This window comes from Schistocerca cancellata, chromosome 11, assembly GCF_023864275.1.
Source record: "Schistocerca cancellata isolate TAMUIC-IGC-003103 chromosome 11, iqSchCanc2.1, whole genome shotgun sequence".
NCBI lineage: Eukaryota > Metazoa > Arthropoda > Insecta > Orthoptera > Acrididae > Schistocerca > Schistocerca cancellata.
Window position 1 is genome coordinate 107,976,920 of NC_064636.1, and position 17,850 is coordinate 107,994,769.

At 45.4% G+C, this 17,850-nt stretch overlaps 1 protein-coding gene across 1 annotated transcript in view; it reads right to left on the reverse strand.

Annotated features, from left to right (window-relative positions):
* Window positions 1-202: 202 nt before the first annotated feature.
* LOC126108454 (speckle-type POZ protein-like) overlaps window positions 203-17,850 on the reverse strand; it is a 152,480-nt gene continuing 134,832 nt past the window's right edge. The window contains exons 5-6 of the mRNA XM_049913667.1: window positions 8,810-9,386; window positions 203-479 (exon numbers count right to left, since the gene is read on the reverse strand). Of these exons, the coding sequence (XP_049769624.1) occupies window positions 476-479; window positions 8,810-9,386 (581 nt within the window). The 3' untranslated portion in view covers window positions 203-475. The remainder of the gene's footprint in view (window positions 480-8,809; window positions 9,387-17,850) is intronic.

Consider the following 17,850-nt stretch of genomic DNA (forward strand, 5'->3'; position numbering starts at 1 on the left):
AACAGTGTAAAATTTTTTTGAGCAGAAAAAAATATTGTTTCAAGAAATCTATCAATATCTAAACCGTGGGTATCATGACAATGCTCCTGACCACCAAATGAACTTTCTTTCAGAATATATATCTCACATAACATTTTTACGCTTTGTTGTTAATGCTACAAAAAGGATATAGCTATTAAATCTGTTGTAGAATCAAAGGAAGTACTGATAAAAAGATCTTGTTTCAATATGTAATGTTATGCACGGTACAATTCACCAAAAACAGTTATATATATTACGCCAAAAGTACAGGCGCTTGTCTGAGATGAAGAGCCTGAATTCAGTGGTGAAGCCGTGGTGAGTCCATCAAACCAGTTGGCAGGCTGACAGTCATATTGTTGGTTGGGAACACCTGGTGGTAATTGGTGATAACAACAATGGCCTCATTGATGCTCGCTGGTCCATGAAAGTAGAAATGAAAATCCTTCAGCTGAAGTTACCTGTGGACAAAGACAGCCAATTGCTAGTGCGCTAACTGTGGAAAAAAGTGGAAATTTCAATGAAAATGGTTGAGTGCAATAATATATAACATTGAATCTTTTTTAAAAAAAATTAGAGGCATAAGTTGAGAGAATTTGTCCCTGACTTATAACATACATTGAATGCTGTGTGCTGTTACAGGTTAATAGCCACTACGACAACATTCTGAGATATTACAGTTCTCCCTACTCACTTCACATAGCATCAAAGATGTAATGTATCAAAGTAGCACACATGATAATATGTCAGATTTGGCGTATGAGAATTTGAAAAACTAACTGATAACTGAGGACATGCAATAAAATGACTTAATGAGATATCCTGGGGCCATATGGATATTGTGGTTGTTAGTAAACATCTGCACCTGCCAGTATGGTGTATACTGGCCATTTGACACACACACACACACACACACACACACACACACACACACACACACACACACACACACACAATAAATATACACAGACGTATAAGGTCTGGAGAACATATGGGGTACTCAGCAGCTACTCTTCGACCTACTCATCATCCAGATAGATTCATCCTAGTGGGCCTTGACATCTCTGTGGCAGTGAGCTGGATCGCCATCTTGTAGGAGGTAAAATCTTTCTTTTGGATGGCAGGCAAAATCCACATTTGCAGCATATGAAGACACACCTCACCAGTTACAGTATCTCAAAGAAGAATGGGCCAATCACTGTGCAATGAGAGGGACCACACCACACACTTACACCTGGTAGATAACCATGTCTGTCCATGTGAATGTGAGGATTTTCAGGAGGCCTGTACACAGTTTGTGTACTGGCCAGAGGCCAGTACACTTGTGGCAGTTTACAGTACCGTTCAGTATGAATTCTGCCGCATCAGGCCAGATATATCCATTCTGGGGTTGTGTAATTAAAGAAGTTATTGAAATGAAAACCACCAATAATGCCCTGAGTAGAGATGGTGGCCTGCATCTGAGCACAGCATGGGATGCAGTGATCGCGTGGTTATCGCAGAGTCAACGTATGCCCCTACATGGCGATGCGGCGGGCACCAATGGCGTCGCAACTGGGAGCTAGTGTACACTACTGGCCATTAAAACTGCTACACGAAGAAGAAATGCAGATGATAAACGGGTATTCATTGGACAAATATATTATACTAGAACTGACAAGTGATTACGTTTTCACGCAATTTGGGTGCATAGATCCTGAGAAATCAGTACCCAGAAGAAGCACCTCTGGCCGTAATAATGGCCTTGATACGCCCGGGCATTGAGTCAAACAGAGCTTGGATGGCGTGTACAGGTACAGCTGCCCATGCAGTTTTAACACTATACCACAGTTCATAAAGACTAGTGACTGGCGTATTGTGACGAGCCAGTTGCTCGGCCATCATTGACCAGACGTTTTCAATTGGTGCGAGATCTGGAGAATGTGCTGGCCAGGGCAGCAGTCCAACATTTTCTGTATCCAGAAAGGCACGTATAGAACCTGCAACATGCGGTCGTGCATTATCCTGCTGAAATGTAGGGTTTCGCAGGGATCGAATGAAGGGTAGAGCCACGGGTCGTAACACACCTGAAATGTATCGTCCGCTGTTCAAAGTGCCGTCAATGCGAACAACAGATGACCGAGATTCCATAGCATCACGCCGGGTGATACGCCAGTATGGCGATGACGAATACACGCTTCCAATGTGCGTTCACCGCGATGTCGCCAAACATGGATGCGACCATCGTGATGCTGTGAACAGAACCTGGATTCATCCGAAAAAATGACGTTTTGCCATTCGTGCACCTAGGTTCGTCGTCGAGTACACAATCGCAGGCGCTCCTGTCTATGATGCAGCGTCAAGGGTAACCGCAGCCACGGTCTCCGAGCTGATAGTCCGTGCTGCTGCAAACGTCGTCGATCTGTTCGTGCAGATGGTTGTTATGTTCCAAACGTCCCCGTCTGTTGACTCAGGGATCGAGACGTGGCTGCACGATCCGTTACAGCCGTGCGGATAAGATGCCTGTCATATCGACTGATAGTGATACGAGGCCGTTGGGATCCAGCATGGTGTTCGGTATTACCCTCCTGAACCCAACGATTCCATATTTTGCTAACAGTCATTGGATCTCGACCAATGCGAGCAGCAATGTCGGGATACGATAAACCGCAATCGGGATAGGCTACAATCAAACCTTTATCAAAGTCGGAAACGTGGTGGTACGCATTTCTCCTCCTTACACGAGGCATCACAACACCGTTTCACCAGGCAACGCCGGTCAACTGCTGTCTGTGTATGAGAAATCAGTTGGGAACTTTCCTCATGTCAGCACGTTGTAGGTGTCGCCACCGGCGCCAACCTTGTGTGAAGGCTCTGAAAAGCTAATCACTTGCATATCACAGCATCTTCTTCCTGTCGGTTAAATTTCGCGTCTGTAGCACGTCATCTTCATGGTGTAGCAATTTTAATGGCCAGTAGTGTATGTAAGGGGCGCACCAGCATCCGACTGGCAGTGATACCACTTGCCAGAGGACAAGGAGTGTGTGGCTGAAAGCTCATGTGATTTTAATTACTTGACACAGGCGGAAAACCGACTGCCACAACTATGTGTACTGGCCTCCTGAAAACCCTCACATTCACATGGACAGACATGGTTATCTACCGGGTGTGTGGTGTGGTGTCTGTAATTGCACAGTTTGATCGGCTGATTCTTCTTTGAAGATACTGTAACTGGTGAGGTGTGCCTTCATATGATGCAAACGGGGATTTTACCTGCCATCTGAGAAGTGTTTGGAAATGAAAGATTTTACCTGCAACAAGAGGGCGCACCAGCTCGTGGCCACGGAGATGTCAGGGCCCGCTTGACTGAATCTATCTGGACGATGGGCAGATCAAAGAGGAGCTGCTGAGTACCCACCATGGTCTCTGGACCTTACACCTCTTTAATTCTGCCTATGGGGAACTTGAAGTTTATCAACAGAAGCCAACTATACTGAACGAGCTATGAGAAATCATTGAGGCATCCTGTGTGGCTATCACACCAGCAACAGTACAGCCATAGTTAGGTCAACAGTTCAGTGGCATCAACGTTGTTTGGCTGCCAGAGGGGGTCAGTTTGAAAACATAAAATGATTTCCACCCCACGCAAGCTTCTGGTATGGTGTAATTAAAGAAGCCATTGAAATGAAAATCACCAGTAACACCCTAAATAGAGACGGTAGCCTGCAGCTGAGCAGGGTGTGAGATCCAATGATTGCGTGGCTCAAGTGGGTGCATTGATTGCCGAGTCGACATATGTCCATCTAGAAAAGGTTTTACTGAGTTTAACGAAGTCGATATTGGCCTGATATACACTCCTGGAAATTGAAATAAGAACACCGTGAATTCATTGTCCCAGGAAGGGGAAACTTTATTGACACATTCCTGGGGTCAGATACATCACATGATCACACTGACAGAACCACAGGCACATAGACACAGGCAACAGAGCATGCACAATGTCGGCACTAGTACAGTGTATATCCACCTTTCGCAGCAATGCAGGCTGCTATTCTCCCATGGAGACGATCGTAGAGATGCTGGATGTAGTCCTGTGGAACGGCTTGCCATGCCATTTCCACCTGGCGCCTCAGTTGGACCAGCGTTCGTGCTGGACGTGCAGACCGCGTGAGACGACGCTTCATCCAGTCCCAAACATGCTCAATGGGGGACAGATCCGGAGATCTTGCTGGCCAGGGTAGTTGACTTACACCTTCTAGAGCACGTTGGGTGGCACGGGATACATGCGGACGTGCATTGTCCTGTTGGAACAGCAAGTTCCCTTGCCGGTCTAGGAATGGTAGAACGATGGGTTCGATGACGGTTTGGATGTACCGTGCACTATTCAGTGTCCCCTCGACGATCACCAGTGGTGTACGGCCAGTGTAGGAGATCGCTCCCCACACCATGATGCCGGGTGTTGGCCCTGTGTGCCTCGGTCGTATGCAGTCCTGATTGTGGCGCTCACCTGCACGGCGCCAAACACGCATACGACCATCATTGGCACCGAGGCAGAAGCGACTCTCATCGCTGAAGACGACACGTCTCCATTCGTCCCTCCATTCACGCCTGTCGCGACACCGCTGGAGGCGGGCTGCACGATGTTGGGGCGTGAGCGGAAGACGGCCTAACGGTGTGCGGGACCGTAGCCCAGCTTCATGGAGACGGTTGCGAATGGTTCTCGCCGATACCCCAGGAGCAACAGTGTCCCTAATTTGCTGGGAAGTGGCGGTGCGGTCCCCTACGGCACTGCGTAGGATCCTACGGTCTTGGCGTGCATCCGTGCGTCGCTGCGGTCCGGTCCCAGGTCGACGGGCACGTGCACCTTCCGCCGACCACTGGCGACAACATCGATGTACTGTGGAGACCTCACGCCCCACGTGTTGAGCAATTCGGCGGTACGTCCACCCGGCGTCCCGCATGCCCACTATACGCCCTCGCTCAAAGTCCGTCAACTGCACATACGGTTCACGTCCACGCTGTCGCGGCATGCTACCAGTGTTAAAGACTGCGATGGAGCTCCGTATGCCACGGCAAACTGGCTGACACTGACGGCGGCGGTGCACAAATGCTGCGCAGCTAGCGCCATTCGACGGCCAACACCGCGGTTCCTGGTGTGTCCGCTGTGCCGTGCGTGTGATCATTGCTTGTACAGCCCTCTCGCAGTGTCCGGAGCAAGTATGGTGGGTCTGACACACCGGTGTCAATGTGTTCTTTTTTCCATTTCCAGGAGTGTATTCGACGATGCCCTTTGGCTACACTGGCTAATGGATTCTTCTAAGAAATACCAAATTAAGATAACCTGAAGATGCCTAAATAATGCGAAACGTGTCGTTGAAAAATAAAATACTAAAATTACATCCAAGAATGTTTAAACCAATACTCGACATATTTCCTTATATGACGATGCCACAGGCACCATTGACGTCACACTAGGCAGCTAGTGTATATAAGGGGCGCACCAACAGCCCACTGGCAGTCATACCACTTGACAATGGCTGAGGAGTAATTCACCGAAACATCGTGCAATTTTAGTTACTTAACGGAGTCAGAAACTAAACTTTTTATTCAATGTTAGACTCTGTATTCTTACATCACTATAAACCATTTGTCCTTGTGAAGGATGCCTTCACATCACTCCCAGTAGTCCATCCTTTGACCCAGGCCGACCTCGTTCGTAGCGTCAGTGATCTTGGAATGTACACTTTGCAGCCATCACAATTCCTCATATGCACGCCAACATCTGTCGAGAAAACAATGGAGGACTCTGCCCCCCAGAATTGCCACGACATGTAATTTTCTTGCAAAGACATTAACTATCAGAGGGAGCCTGTATTTTCTGGACCCCTCTGTGACCACCCAGAAGGGAGGAGGAAACAAATTGAAATTTCCTGAGCTGAGGGGTCATGCGCTGGTATTTCAATGATCACAAAATCGATTCAAATTTACAAAGGAAGTGCCAATATGAGCATACTTATCAATGTGACGTTGCCCACCTCAGTCATGGGTGCCTCCACTGATCTGGTTGGGGAGGGTGTTGTTAAGTTGTAAAGCTGCTGCATCCCCACCTGAGATAAGCTGGGCCTCATCTTTTGTAATTGGTCCTCGATATCCTGGATGCTGACACTGGGATGGAGTTTAAATCCAAGCTCCTCCACACAGGTGTCTGGGACACATGAGTACCTAATAATCGTACAGACAGTTCAGGGACACCCCTGCCTGAGTAGCTGTGGTGTCAGCACGACAGATTGCTAATCGAAGGGGTGTGGGGTTGATTCCTAGCAGGATTGGAGATTTTATCTGTTCGGGGACTAGGTATTGTGCTGCCCTCGTCGTCATTTCGTCATCACTGACGCACAAAAATGACAGCACATAAAAAACTTGTACCTGGTGGTGGGGCCGCCACACGACAGACACATGTGCGATGTTTGGAGCAGCGTTGTTTTATTGAGAAAAGGCATAAAGATTCTGTTGCATGAGAGGTAATGGCCGAGGACAAAGGAAGCCTGCCAGATACGCTTGTGCCATTCAAGTTCCCTCAATCACTATCAGCTGTGGCCAGAAGTCACAGCCAATGGCTCTCCGCACCATGATGCCAAGGATAACATGGCTTCATGTCTCCAATCCAAAATATTGGTGGGATAGGATCTCTCTCAACTGGTCACCACCAGACTCGTCAGTGATGGTCATTCAGGGTAGTTCAGAACCTCGATTCATCACTGAGCACAATATGACACTATTCATTAGCAATCCATGCATCCCAACCTGGGCACCACTGTAAATGCAGCCATTGTGTTGTGGTGTTAATGGCAGTCTATGCACGGAATGATGATTCCCTAGTCTGCCTGCTTCTAGTCTCTGCCCAATGGTGGTAGATGGTACGAATGATGCAGGGTGTTCATTATTTGTTGTCGGATGATCGACCTATATATGAAAGGGTTATGATGAGTTTGACGCAAAATACAGAGATGGTCAGGCACAGTCGATTGGAACCTTGATGAGTATGCTTGCCCTCAAGTTGCCAGCCAGTCCACTATCGGAACAGTGTCACATCCGACTGACCGCAAATCTGGGTATTGCACAATTCGACCAGCTGGCTAAATGGAGACTCACTATGAGATCCCTTTTAAATTCTGTCAGCTGCCAATAATACTGTCCGACAAGAGTACACGGCACCTCTGTCTCCTTCAGAGTGATCACTCAAATCTGACAGTATTCAAAGCCCCTTATATATATCCTCAAAATTACAGACCAATATCCTCAACATCGATTTGTTGCAGGATTCTCGAAAATATTCTCAGTTCGGATATAATGAAGTTGCTGGCCATGCATCAGCACGGCTTTAGAAAGCATCGCTCCTGCGAAACGCAACTCGCCCTTTTTTCACACGATATCTTGCAAACCATGGATGAAGGGTATCAGACGGATGCCATATTCCTTGACTTCCGGAAAGCGTTTAACTCGGTGCCCCACTGCAGACTCCTAACTAAGGTACGAGCATATGGGATTGGTTCCCAAATATGAGTGGCTCGAAGACTTCTTAAGTAATAGAACCCAGTACGTGGTTCTCGATGGTGAGTGTTCATCGGAGGTGAGGGTATCATCTGGAGTGCCCCAGGGAAGTGTTGTAAGTCCGCTGTTGTTTTTTATCTACATAAATGATCTTTTGGATAGGGTGGATAGCAATGTGCAGCTGTTTGCTGATGATGCTGTGGTGTACAGGAAGGTGTCGTCGTTGAGTGACTGTAGGAGGATACAAGATGACTTGGACAGCATTTGTGATTGGTGTAAAGAATGGCAGCTAACTCTAAATATACATAAACGTACATTAATACAGATGAATAGGAAAAAGAATCCCGTAATATTTCAATACTCCATTAGTAGTGTAGCGCTTGACACAGTCACGTCGATTAAACATTTTGGCGTAACATTGCAGAGTGATATGAAGTGGGACAAGCATGTAATGGCAGTTCTGGGGACGGCAGATAGTCGTCTTCGGTTCATTGGTAGAATTTTGGATGGATGTGATTCATCTGTAAAGGAGACCACTTATAAAACACTTATAAAACACTATTCTCGAGTGCTGCTCGAGCGTTTGGGATCCATATCACGTCGGATTGAGGGAGGACATGGAAGCAATTCAGAGGCGGGCTGCCAGATTTGTTACTGGTAGGTTTGATCATCACGCGAGTGTTGCGGAAATGCTTCAGGAACTCGGGTGGGAGTCTTTGGAGGAAAGGAGGCGTTCTTTTCGTGAATCGCTACTGAGGAAATTTAGAGAACCAGCATTTGAGGCTGACTGCAGTACAATTTTACTGCCGCCAACTTATGTTTCGCGGAAAGACCACAAAGATAAGATAAGAGAGATTAGGGCTCGTACAGAGGCATATAGGCAGTCATTTTTTCCCTCGTTCTGTTTGGGAGCGGAAGAGGGAGAGAAGATGCGAGTTGTTGTATGAGGTACCCTCCGCCACGCATCGTATGGTGGATTGCGGAGTATGTATGTAGATGTAGATATACCCTACGAGACCTGGTTACAACACGAAAAGTGGAAACCACTAATGCACTCTGGTGGCCATTCTGTCTGCTAGAGAGAATGGTCACTTTAATCATTTACATACCCACAGAGAGTGCATGCATGTACAAAGTTACATTGACATCTGCCTTGTCTTTTGGGTGCTTCACATTTTATATCACACACACACACACACACACACACACACACACACACACACACACAACAAAGTCGAGCTGAAAAGTTAGAAGTGCACACCTGGTCTCTGGGGAAGCCGCTGCAACCAGGCGACTGAGTTCCACCACGTGGTCCGGGTACCTGTGGACAGCCTCGGCCCACTCCTCTGCGGCCAACACCTCCCGGTAGTGGGCTGTGATGAAGTGTGCGGCGGACTCTTCCAGGCGGGAACAGGAATGCTCAATGGCGAGGACGGCACAGGCCACTACATTTTTCACACACAGGTTTTGGGAGATGAAGAGCTCACACTGTTCCTTCAAGACGGGCACTTGGTACTTGGCGGCGGCGGCCAGAAGTTTCTGGGCCATCAGGGGATCGTCGAGGTGAATCTCGTCCGTGTACAAGAACGTCAGTAGCTGGCCGAGCACGTCCGCTTCGATGTCTGCGACGGGAATGTGGCCACTGCTGGCTTCCAGGCAGTCGTGGGCCATCATGGCAGCGAACACGGGACTCCTGGCCACCAGGAGAGCCCTGTGTGCCCTCAGCTGGATTTCGCCTACTGTGAAGATGACGTCTGCAGAGTGTCCAGAGCGCAGGAGCGCGCCCAGGTCTGCTGCCAGGGTCCTCTGGTGCTCGCTTGAAGATGTGTTGGCTGAGCCTGAAATGAGGAGACCACAGTACTATGATGTCGAAGTATTGCAGGAATAAGTAGTTTTACTGTAAAAAAGAGACTTTCTGGCATGCAGCTGGTCCTCGTTTAACTCCTCCCACGATGTTTCTACTGGGAACCTGCCAGTTTTCTTCAAGTGAGCCTTAGAAGTCTTCGATGGCTCACCTGACAGTGATTGGCAAGTGTCCTGTTGAAATGCCATGGGAGGAATTAAACGTGGACCAGCTGCATGCCCGAAATTTGTTTGAACATTCAGTGTCCAGGGAAAATTTTGAAATTCACGGGAGACACTGAGGTCACTGTCAGCTGGGAGATCCTGAGAGGTAGGTCCATCTATGCTGATGTGACAAAAGCCTCCAATCCAGTACCGAAGTGAGCTCAGTTATGACACACGAGGTGCTGTCACCAATTGTAAGAGTCAGAATATTGTGAACACATCATGGTTCAAGGGTCAGTCCATATCAGTGGTGGCCTGGTTTACACCCTGTGACCAAAAGAGACAGTGTTACAACAGAGCTACATCAAGGGACAGTAATTACCACTCACTCCAGCCATGCAATATTTGACATCGACCACTGCATACATCGAGTAGTACTCGACACCAGCCATTGACATGAAGTGGGTCATCCTGTGTCAACTACAGCTACGTGCTACTTCTGCTAGCTGCAGGTCTATGGGCTGTGTCTAGTTAAGTTTTAGTCTGGTAGAAAAGGGTTTGTCAGTCAAGTAAAGTAGTGGATATATCATATTCAGAATCTTAGCCACTGCTGTAGTTGCTGGTCGCTCCTAGATATAACGATTCGTGATAACCACTACTGGGTCATTTACAGAATATACTCAGAGTGGACGCACCTTCTGGAAATAGGCTTGCTGTACAAGGATGTTCCATGGGCATTATCCCACTCCTGTTCCTACAAAAAATAGTTTCGTTTACATGTATGGATCACGGTGGACGTGCATCCCAAAAAACCACTTCCACACTCCCTACCATACTGCACAGATTATATTATGCCCTTCCTAGACACAATTATTTGCAACACGTCAGCTATAGCATGAAACAAAACAAAAAGCAAAAATACACAACAAAAAATACAAATATTCCCAAATACTGAATAAATCATCCATCAGTCGACACCCTTCAGGTGAATGGGCTTGTGATCATTACTCACTGACCCACACCACACGATGGTTGCTTAGATTTGTACTGCCCCACTCTCTCATGATGTTTAAGATCCTTGGTATTGTCTTTTTGCGCTCTTTTCCATGAATCTCAACTTTTTCACGAAGTTTCTCATTAACTCACTGTTTTCCCACATTAGGTTTGATTACTTCAAATGGTGGTAGATTTTTTTGTACCACATACGAACTCATATACCGATAGGCTTACATTTTATTGTGTTTTAGAATTTTAAGCCATGACTACATATGGGAATAAATTAGCCCAGTCATTGTGATGACAAATCACACATCAGCTTACCATGGTTCATTCTTCAATTAGACTGTGGATGTAACCGACTTTTTCTCAATTTTTGAATATCTAACGAATGGCACAACTGCTTCATCAATTCTGACAAAGTTGGCGTCCTGATATACGATTGCTGTTGCCAGCACACTAATCAATTATTTTCTAATGTACATGCCACCATGTCAACTTGCCATTTCACAATAAGGCCCATCCGGATTCACCATCAGAAATAATCTGTTATGGTCAGAACATAGCTGTGCCCTATGGGCGTCTGTCTAAAAGACCCAGACATGCCAATTCCAATAGTTTAAAAAGGCTTACTAGCTTCTGTAACCTCTGCAGCAGAACACAGAGATCGTTTAACTCCACCAGCTGTGTTCATGGCACACGGTTCTTAACATACTATTCTACATGTGGCCCATATGAACTCCACCGATAATGTTCGACTACTCTTCACTCTGTGGTTCTATTCACACAATTATCAGATGACACGTGATCATATGCCTGTCAGAACGCTTTTCCTTGCAGCATAATAGGAACCACAATTGGAGGCCAAAGATTTGTTGTGTTGCACAACACATCATTGTGTCTTGCATAGCAATCATTGTGTATGATGAACTGTGGTTGCATTTCAAATAGTTTGCAGCCCCCATCAGCAGCTTGTGTTCTTCGCCACTTCACAATAGTACCACGTACTGTCTGTACCAGTCCAGTCTTCCTACTAAGGTCACCTACACTACAAAGTTTATGGATTACTCAAAAATCAGAACCGCCCAGTTTCAGTTCCTAAAGTGTAAGTCCACTAGGCGGACCCCAATAACCACTTCTACGCTGTGTCATCCATTATCTCCTTTAACTTTTCGCATAAGGATAATAGAAGAAGTGTCCTGGCATATGTGAGGCTCAGAACAGTTCCTCTCTGCTTTGTTCTATAATCACTAAGTGTGAGTAATAAGACTAAAAACAGCCGACCAGTTGCAATGGATAAAGTAATCTTTACCTAGGTTTCGACAGATTTAAATCTGTCTTCTTCAGAAGGCGGCAGTATTACAAAATATGGAATGATGCATCATCGTCGTTTTTACAAATGTCTGCGTAGATCCATTAGTCCAAATTAAAATATAGCCCTGAAAATAGGGTTTGTCATGTAAATAAAAATTAGTACATGGATGTTGCAGAGCTCACAAGCTTTTTATTTACATGACAAACCCTATTTTCAGGGCTATATTTTAATTTGGACTAATGGATCTATGCAGACATTTGTAAAAACGACGATGATACATCATTCCATATTAATGTAATACTGCCGCCTTCTGAAGAAGACAGATTTAAATCTGTCGAAACCTACGTAAAGATTACTTTATCCATTACAACTGGTCGGCTGTTTTTAGCCTTATTACGTGGAACCGTTGCTGTGCGCAGCTATGTTTAAAATACTGAAGTGTGAGTAACTTAAGGTCCCTTGGCTCTGCTTCTTGACTGAAAATACAACCCAGTGTATGATTACTCTAGCATCACATAGCAACATGAACTCTCTTGCATAATCTGGAGATACTAATACTACAATATCAGGAAATCCATCCGTTTTTGAAATGCATTTAGGCACTCCAATGTCCAATTAAAATTTACCACTTTCTTTAATAAGTGAAAAAGTGTTTATGCAAACCCTAGAACAAATTTCCTAAGGCAATTTGCTAACCCCAAAAAGACTGAAATCCCCTGCCTGTCTAGGCGTTGTAAAACTCTATATAGCATTCACCAATCTTGGATCCGTTCGTACTCCATCTTGGATGATTAGATGCCCAAATTACATCTCACAGTGCAACATGATGCCTCTCTACCCTAAGGGTTAGTTGTGCTGTGTGTAATTTCTCTAAAAACTTCCTCAGCAGTTGTATTTTCTCTTTCATATCTTTCGAAAACACAATAATATTGTCTAGACAAACAAATACATTGTTTCTACTTTAATATCTTCGAAATTCAATCCAACAAATTTTGGAATGTGGTTGGCGCATTTTTTTTTAAATCAAACAGCATCCACTGATCCTGCTAGTGTCCAGAAGGAAGTGTAAATGCAGTTTTTGGCTGGTCCTCTGATGATAATTCCAGCTGATGAGAGCCACTCTATAGATCTAGAATGGGAAAGTACTTAATTTGCCCCACGTCTTGGCGGCTTTCTGTTATATCCTGTATTGGATACACATACGACAGCCGTTTGAAAAGTCCGTGCAAAGTACGAGAGATGGCACCACCGGAGCGTATCGAGGACATCTTTGGAAAGAACGCACACCAATTTTCAGCCATATTTGTCAATTTCTTTGTGTTTGGCATTCGTGTGAATCAAGGAAATCGAGTGATTGTCAAAAAATGGACGAAAAACATTTCGTGCGGTCATTAAAGGTTACTTTATGAAAGCAAAACGCCTCAGGATACTAAAACGAAGCTTGATAAACATTACGGCGACTCTGCACCTTCGATTAGAACAGTTTATAAGTGGTTTCAAAATTTTCGGAGTCGACATATGGGCACAAGTGGTGCTGGACGTTCTGGACGGCCTGTGGAGTTTATGACTCCAGATATCATTGTTAAAATCCATGATATGGTGATGGATGAAAGAACAGTTAAGGTGCGTGAGATTGCTAGTGCTGTGGGCATCTGGAATGAAGGGGTACATAATATTTTGCATAAACATTCGGACATGAGAAAGCTATCTGCAAAACGGGTTACGCGATTGCTCATGCTTGACCAAAACGGAATCGTGTGAAGTGTTGCAAGGATGGTTTGCAGCTGTTCAGGAAGAATCTGCAGGACTTTAACCGTCGTTTCGTCACTGTGGATGAAACATGGATACATTACTATACTCCTGAGACCAAACAACAATCTAAACAATGGGTTACCAAGGGAGAATCTGCACCAAAAAAGGTGAAGAACATTCCTCCGGCCGGAAGGGTTATGGCGACTGTCTTTTGGGATTCGCAAGAGATAATCCTCATCGACTATCTGGAAAAGGGTACAGGTATTACAGGTGCACATTATTCATCGTTATTGGACCGTCTGAAAACCGAGCTGCAAGAAAAACGCCGGCGATTGGACCGCAAAAAAGTCCTTTTCCATCACAATGCACCAGCACCCACCTCAGCAGTTGTGATCGCAAAATTAATGGAAATAGGATTCCAACTCGTTTTACATCCCCCTTACTCTGCAGACTTGGCTTCGTGGGACTACTATTTGTTCCCCAATTTAAAGAAATAGCTACTGGGACGAAGATTTTATTCAAACGAGGAGGTGATTGCAGCAAATAATAGATATTTTGCAGACTTGGACAATTCCTAGGAATCAACAAATTAGAACAGTGTTGGACGAAGTGCATAAGTCTAAAAGGAGACTATGTCGAAAAAAGAAAAAGTTTATGCCAAACACGTAAGTAGTTTTTATTTTTGCGTGGACTTTACAAACGCCCCTCGTATGTAATCATACGAATACTGAGGTGCTGTAATTGCAGTAGAATCGATACGACTTCGTTCTGTCTGAGCCCAGTTTTAGCAACATGACCACAGATGCACCCTATGGGCTAATACTCTTCTTATTGATATCATCTTGTAACTGTTGGTTAATAGACTCGTCCATCACTAGTTGTAGGTGACGAGGCACCCAGTATGGCGTGAAATATGCAGGTAACTCATCCACAGTCAGACTAATGTGTTATATATCTGCAGCCGTGAGTAACCAGTCATGAGGATGAAACATGTCCTCAAAATCTTCCATCGCTACTCTTTCCATTCCCTTTACATGCTTCACCTTCTCACGCAATGCAGTTACACTGACAGCTGGTTTATGGCTAAGAATTAAATTCATCCTGAGTACGTCTCTTTGTCTAGACCATGTAAATTGGCGACCAACAGTCCCAAACTAATCAATACTGATGGGCGTTACCCACTTACCATCTATTTGCAACAAGCATACAGTACTTCTACACATGAAACTCTGTGCTGTATCTAATTCATCGTTTTCTCCTAATGACTCAATCACACATGATACAGAGCCATGTGCGACTCACATTGGTGCCGTTGGTAGGTTGGCTTCGTGTAATAGGGATAGTGGCATCTTGTTTTCTTCTTCTGTTTACTGGCGCCACTGAATTTGCTACCGTTGTCTGTCCGCGAGTGGCAGCAGCAACGTTGATCGATATCTGGTACCCGTACTGTCTTTGGATGGACATGAAGTATTTTTTGGGTCGGGCGGTAGTTCAGTTTGGACGGAGCAGCAGAGAGGTCCGGCAGCGCGAGAAGATGGCACTGCTGGATTGAGTTGAGTGAACATTAATCCAGTAGTGGACTCTCCACCGTTTGTGATCACACTGTTTGTTCGTGCGTTGCTGCTCACATGTTCGCTACGAGACAAACAGCAACGAGTGGAGTGTGTCGAGTTGGCGGAACCTATTAGCCATCTTCTATTGCCTGTTACCAGTTTTTGAATTTTGTGTTATTATTGGTGAAGTGCAACCAGCGGTAACTTACTACTGCGTTAGTGGCCACGCCCCAGTCACCTGCCCTGGAGGTTAGTGTACGAGGTGCATTCAAGTTCTAAGGCCTCCGATTTTTTTCTCCGGACTGGAAAGAGATAGAAACATGCGCATTGTTTTAAAATGAGGCCGCGTTCATTGTCAATACGTCCCAGAGATGGCAGCACCATAAGACAGATGGAATTTTACTGCCAGCGGCGAGAATGAGGCGAGAATGAGAACTGTTTTAAATACTTAAAATGGCGACTTTTCCTTACTTGAACAGCGTGCAGTCATTCGTTTTCTGAATTTGCGTGGTGTGAAACCAATTGAAATTCATCAACAGTTGAAGGAGACATGTGGTGATGGAGTTATGGATGTGTCGAAAGTGCGTTCGTGGGTGCGACAGTTTAATGAAGGCAGAACATCCTGTGACAACAAACCGAAACAACCTCGGGTTCGCACAAGCCGGTCTGACGACACGATCGAGAAAGTGGAGAGAATTGTCTTGGGGGATCGCCGAATGACTGTTGAACGGATCGCCTCCAGAGATGCCATTTCTGTGGGTTCTGTGCACACAATCCTGCACGACGACCTGAAAATGCGAAAAGTGTCATCCAGGTGGGTGCCACGAATGCTGACGGATGACCACACGGCTGCCCGTGTGGCACGTTGCCGATCAATGTTGACGCGCAACGACAGCACGAATGGGACTTTCTTTTCGTCGGTTGTGACAACGGATGAGACGTGGATGCCATTTTTCAATCCAGAAACAAAGCGCCAGTCAGCTCAATGGAAGCACACAGATTCACCGCCACCAAAAAAATTTCGGGTAACCGCCAGTGCTGAAAAAATGATGGTGTCCATGTTCTGGGACAGCGAGGGCGTAATCCTTACCCATTGCGTTCCAAAGGGCACTACGGTAACAGGTGCATCCTACGAAAATGTTTTGAAGAACAAATTCCTTCCTGCACTGCAACAAAAACGTCCGGGAAGGGCTGCGCGTGTGTTGTTTCACCGAGACAACGCACCCGCACATCGAGCTAACGTTACGCAACAGTTTCTTCGTGATCACAACTTTGAAGTGAAGTGATTCCTCATGCTGCCTACTCACCTGACCTGGCTCCTAGTGACTTTTGGCTTTTTCCAACAATGAAAGACACTCTCCGTGGCCGCACATTCACCAGCCGTGCTGCTTTGCCTCAGCGATTTTCCAGTGGTCAAAACAGACTCCTATTGAAGCCTTCGCCGCTGCCATGGAATCATGGCGTCAGCGTTGTGAAAAATGTGTACGTCTGCAGGGCGATTACGTCGAGAAGTAACGCCAGTTTCATCGATTTCGGGTGAGTAGTTAATTAGAAAAAAAATCGGAGGCGTTACAACTTGAATGCACCTCGTATTTTTGTGTTCTTTCCTCATCTACAGATGCACGATGCGTAGTTCGACAGCTTCCTTGACTGCGGTGTGGACTGTGGTTTCTTTTGTCTACCTTGGTTGTGGTGGTTCCTTCTGCCTTTCGATGTTTTAAACACCGGACTGTGAAGACACAGTGCTGTCACTGCATCCTCGTTTGAATTATTCCATCATTGTACTGGTTATCACACGCTAGGTAGATTTGGTAAGAGGATTGACCGGTGTTTAAATTAGCCCTAGTTTGAGCTGCCATCCTGTTAGGTGAGCATAACTCTTGGCTGACTGTCTCACCACTTACGCAGCTGTTGGGACTTTTCGCAAGTCGATCCTCGGGGCACTGTCTGTGGATCACTCACTTCTTTATTTGGTCTAATTGTGTCAATTGTTTTAAAATAATGTTTTCTTTAAATTATTCCTATTGCTTGTGGCCTTCAGCTCACAAATAATTTGAATTCTCCTTAATAAGGCCTCAGCCGTCATGTAACTTGTATTAAAGCCAGGTTATTTATGATTGTTTTAAAAATTATTTCGGTGTTTATAACGTGTAATTGTCTTCCTCATTTGTAATTCAGGCCTTCAGCCGCTAATTGTTCTGAAGTATTGCTTGTGGCCTTGAGCTGACAAATAATTTTCAATTCGTTCTTAATGAGGCCTTTAGCTGTCAGTGTAGCTTGTGTTAGAGTCAATTTTTTCAGAAAATGATTGTTTTTTAAAAATTATTTGCTTAAATAAAGTAACTGATCAGGCCCCATTCACACCTTTTCCTGCGTTCCCTAAGTCCCACATATCAAATACATTTCAGGTTCTTACGTTCACCCAGTGCCTTGAGGTACTTCATCAGGGAATTGACCCTTAGTGCTCTTGGGAATTGATCCTTAGTGCTCTTGCATGAAGTTAAATCAGTTCATATTTCATGAGAGATGAGCACTATGACAGTACATCATTCTCCCAGATGAAATCATGGTCCACTACGTGGTATCAAATTCATATACGACGATTGGCACTTAAATAGTAGCAACTATTTATTCACAACCGATACAAGAGTTACATATTTGCACCTATTACTGTCACCA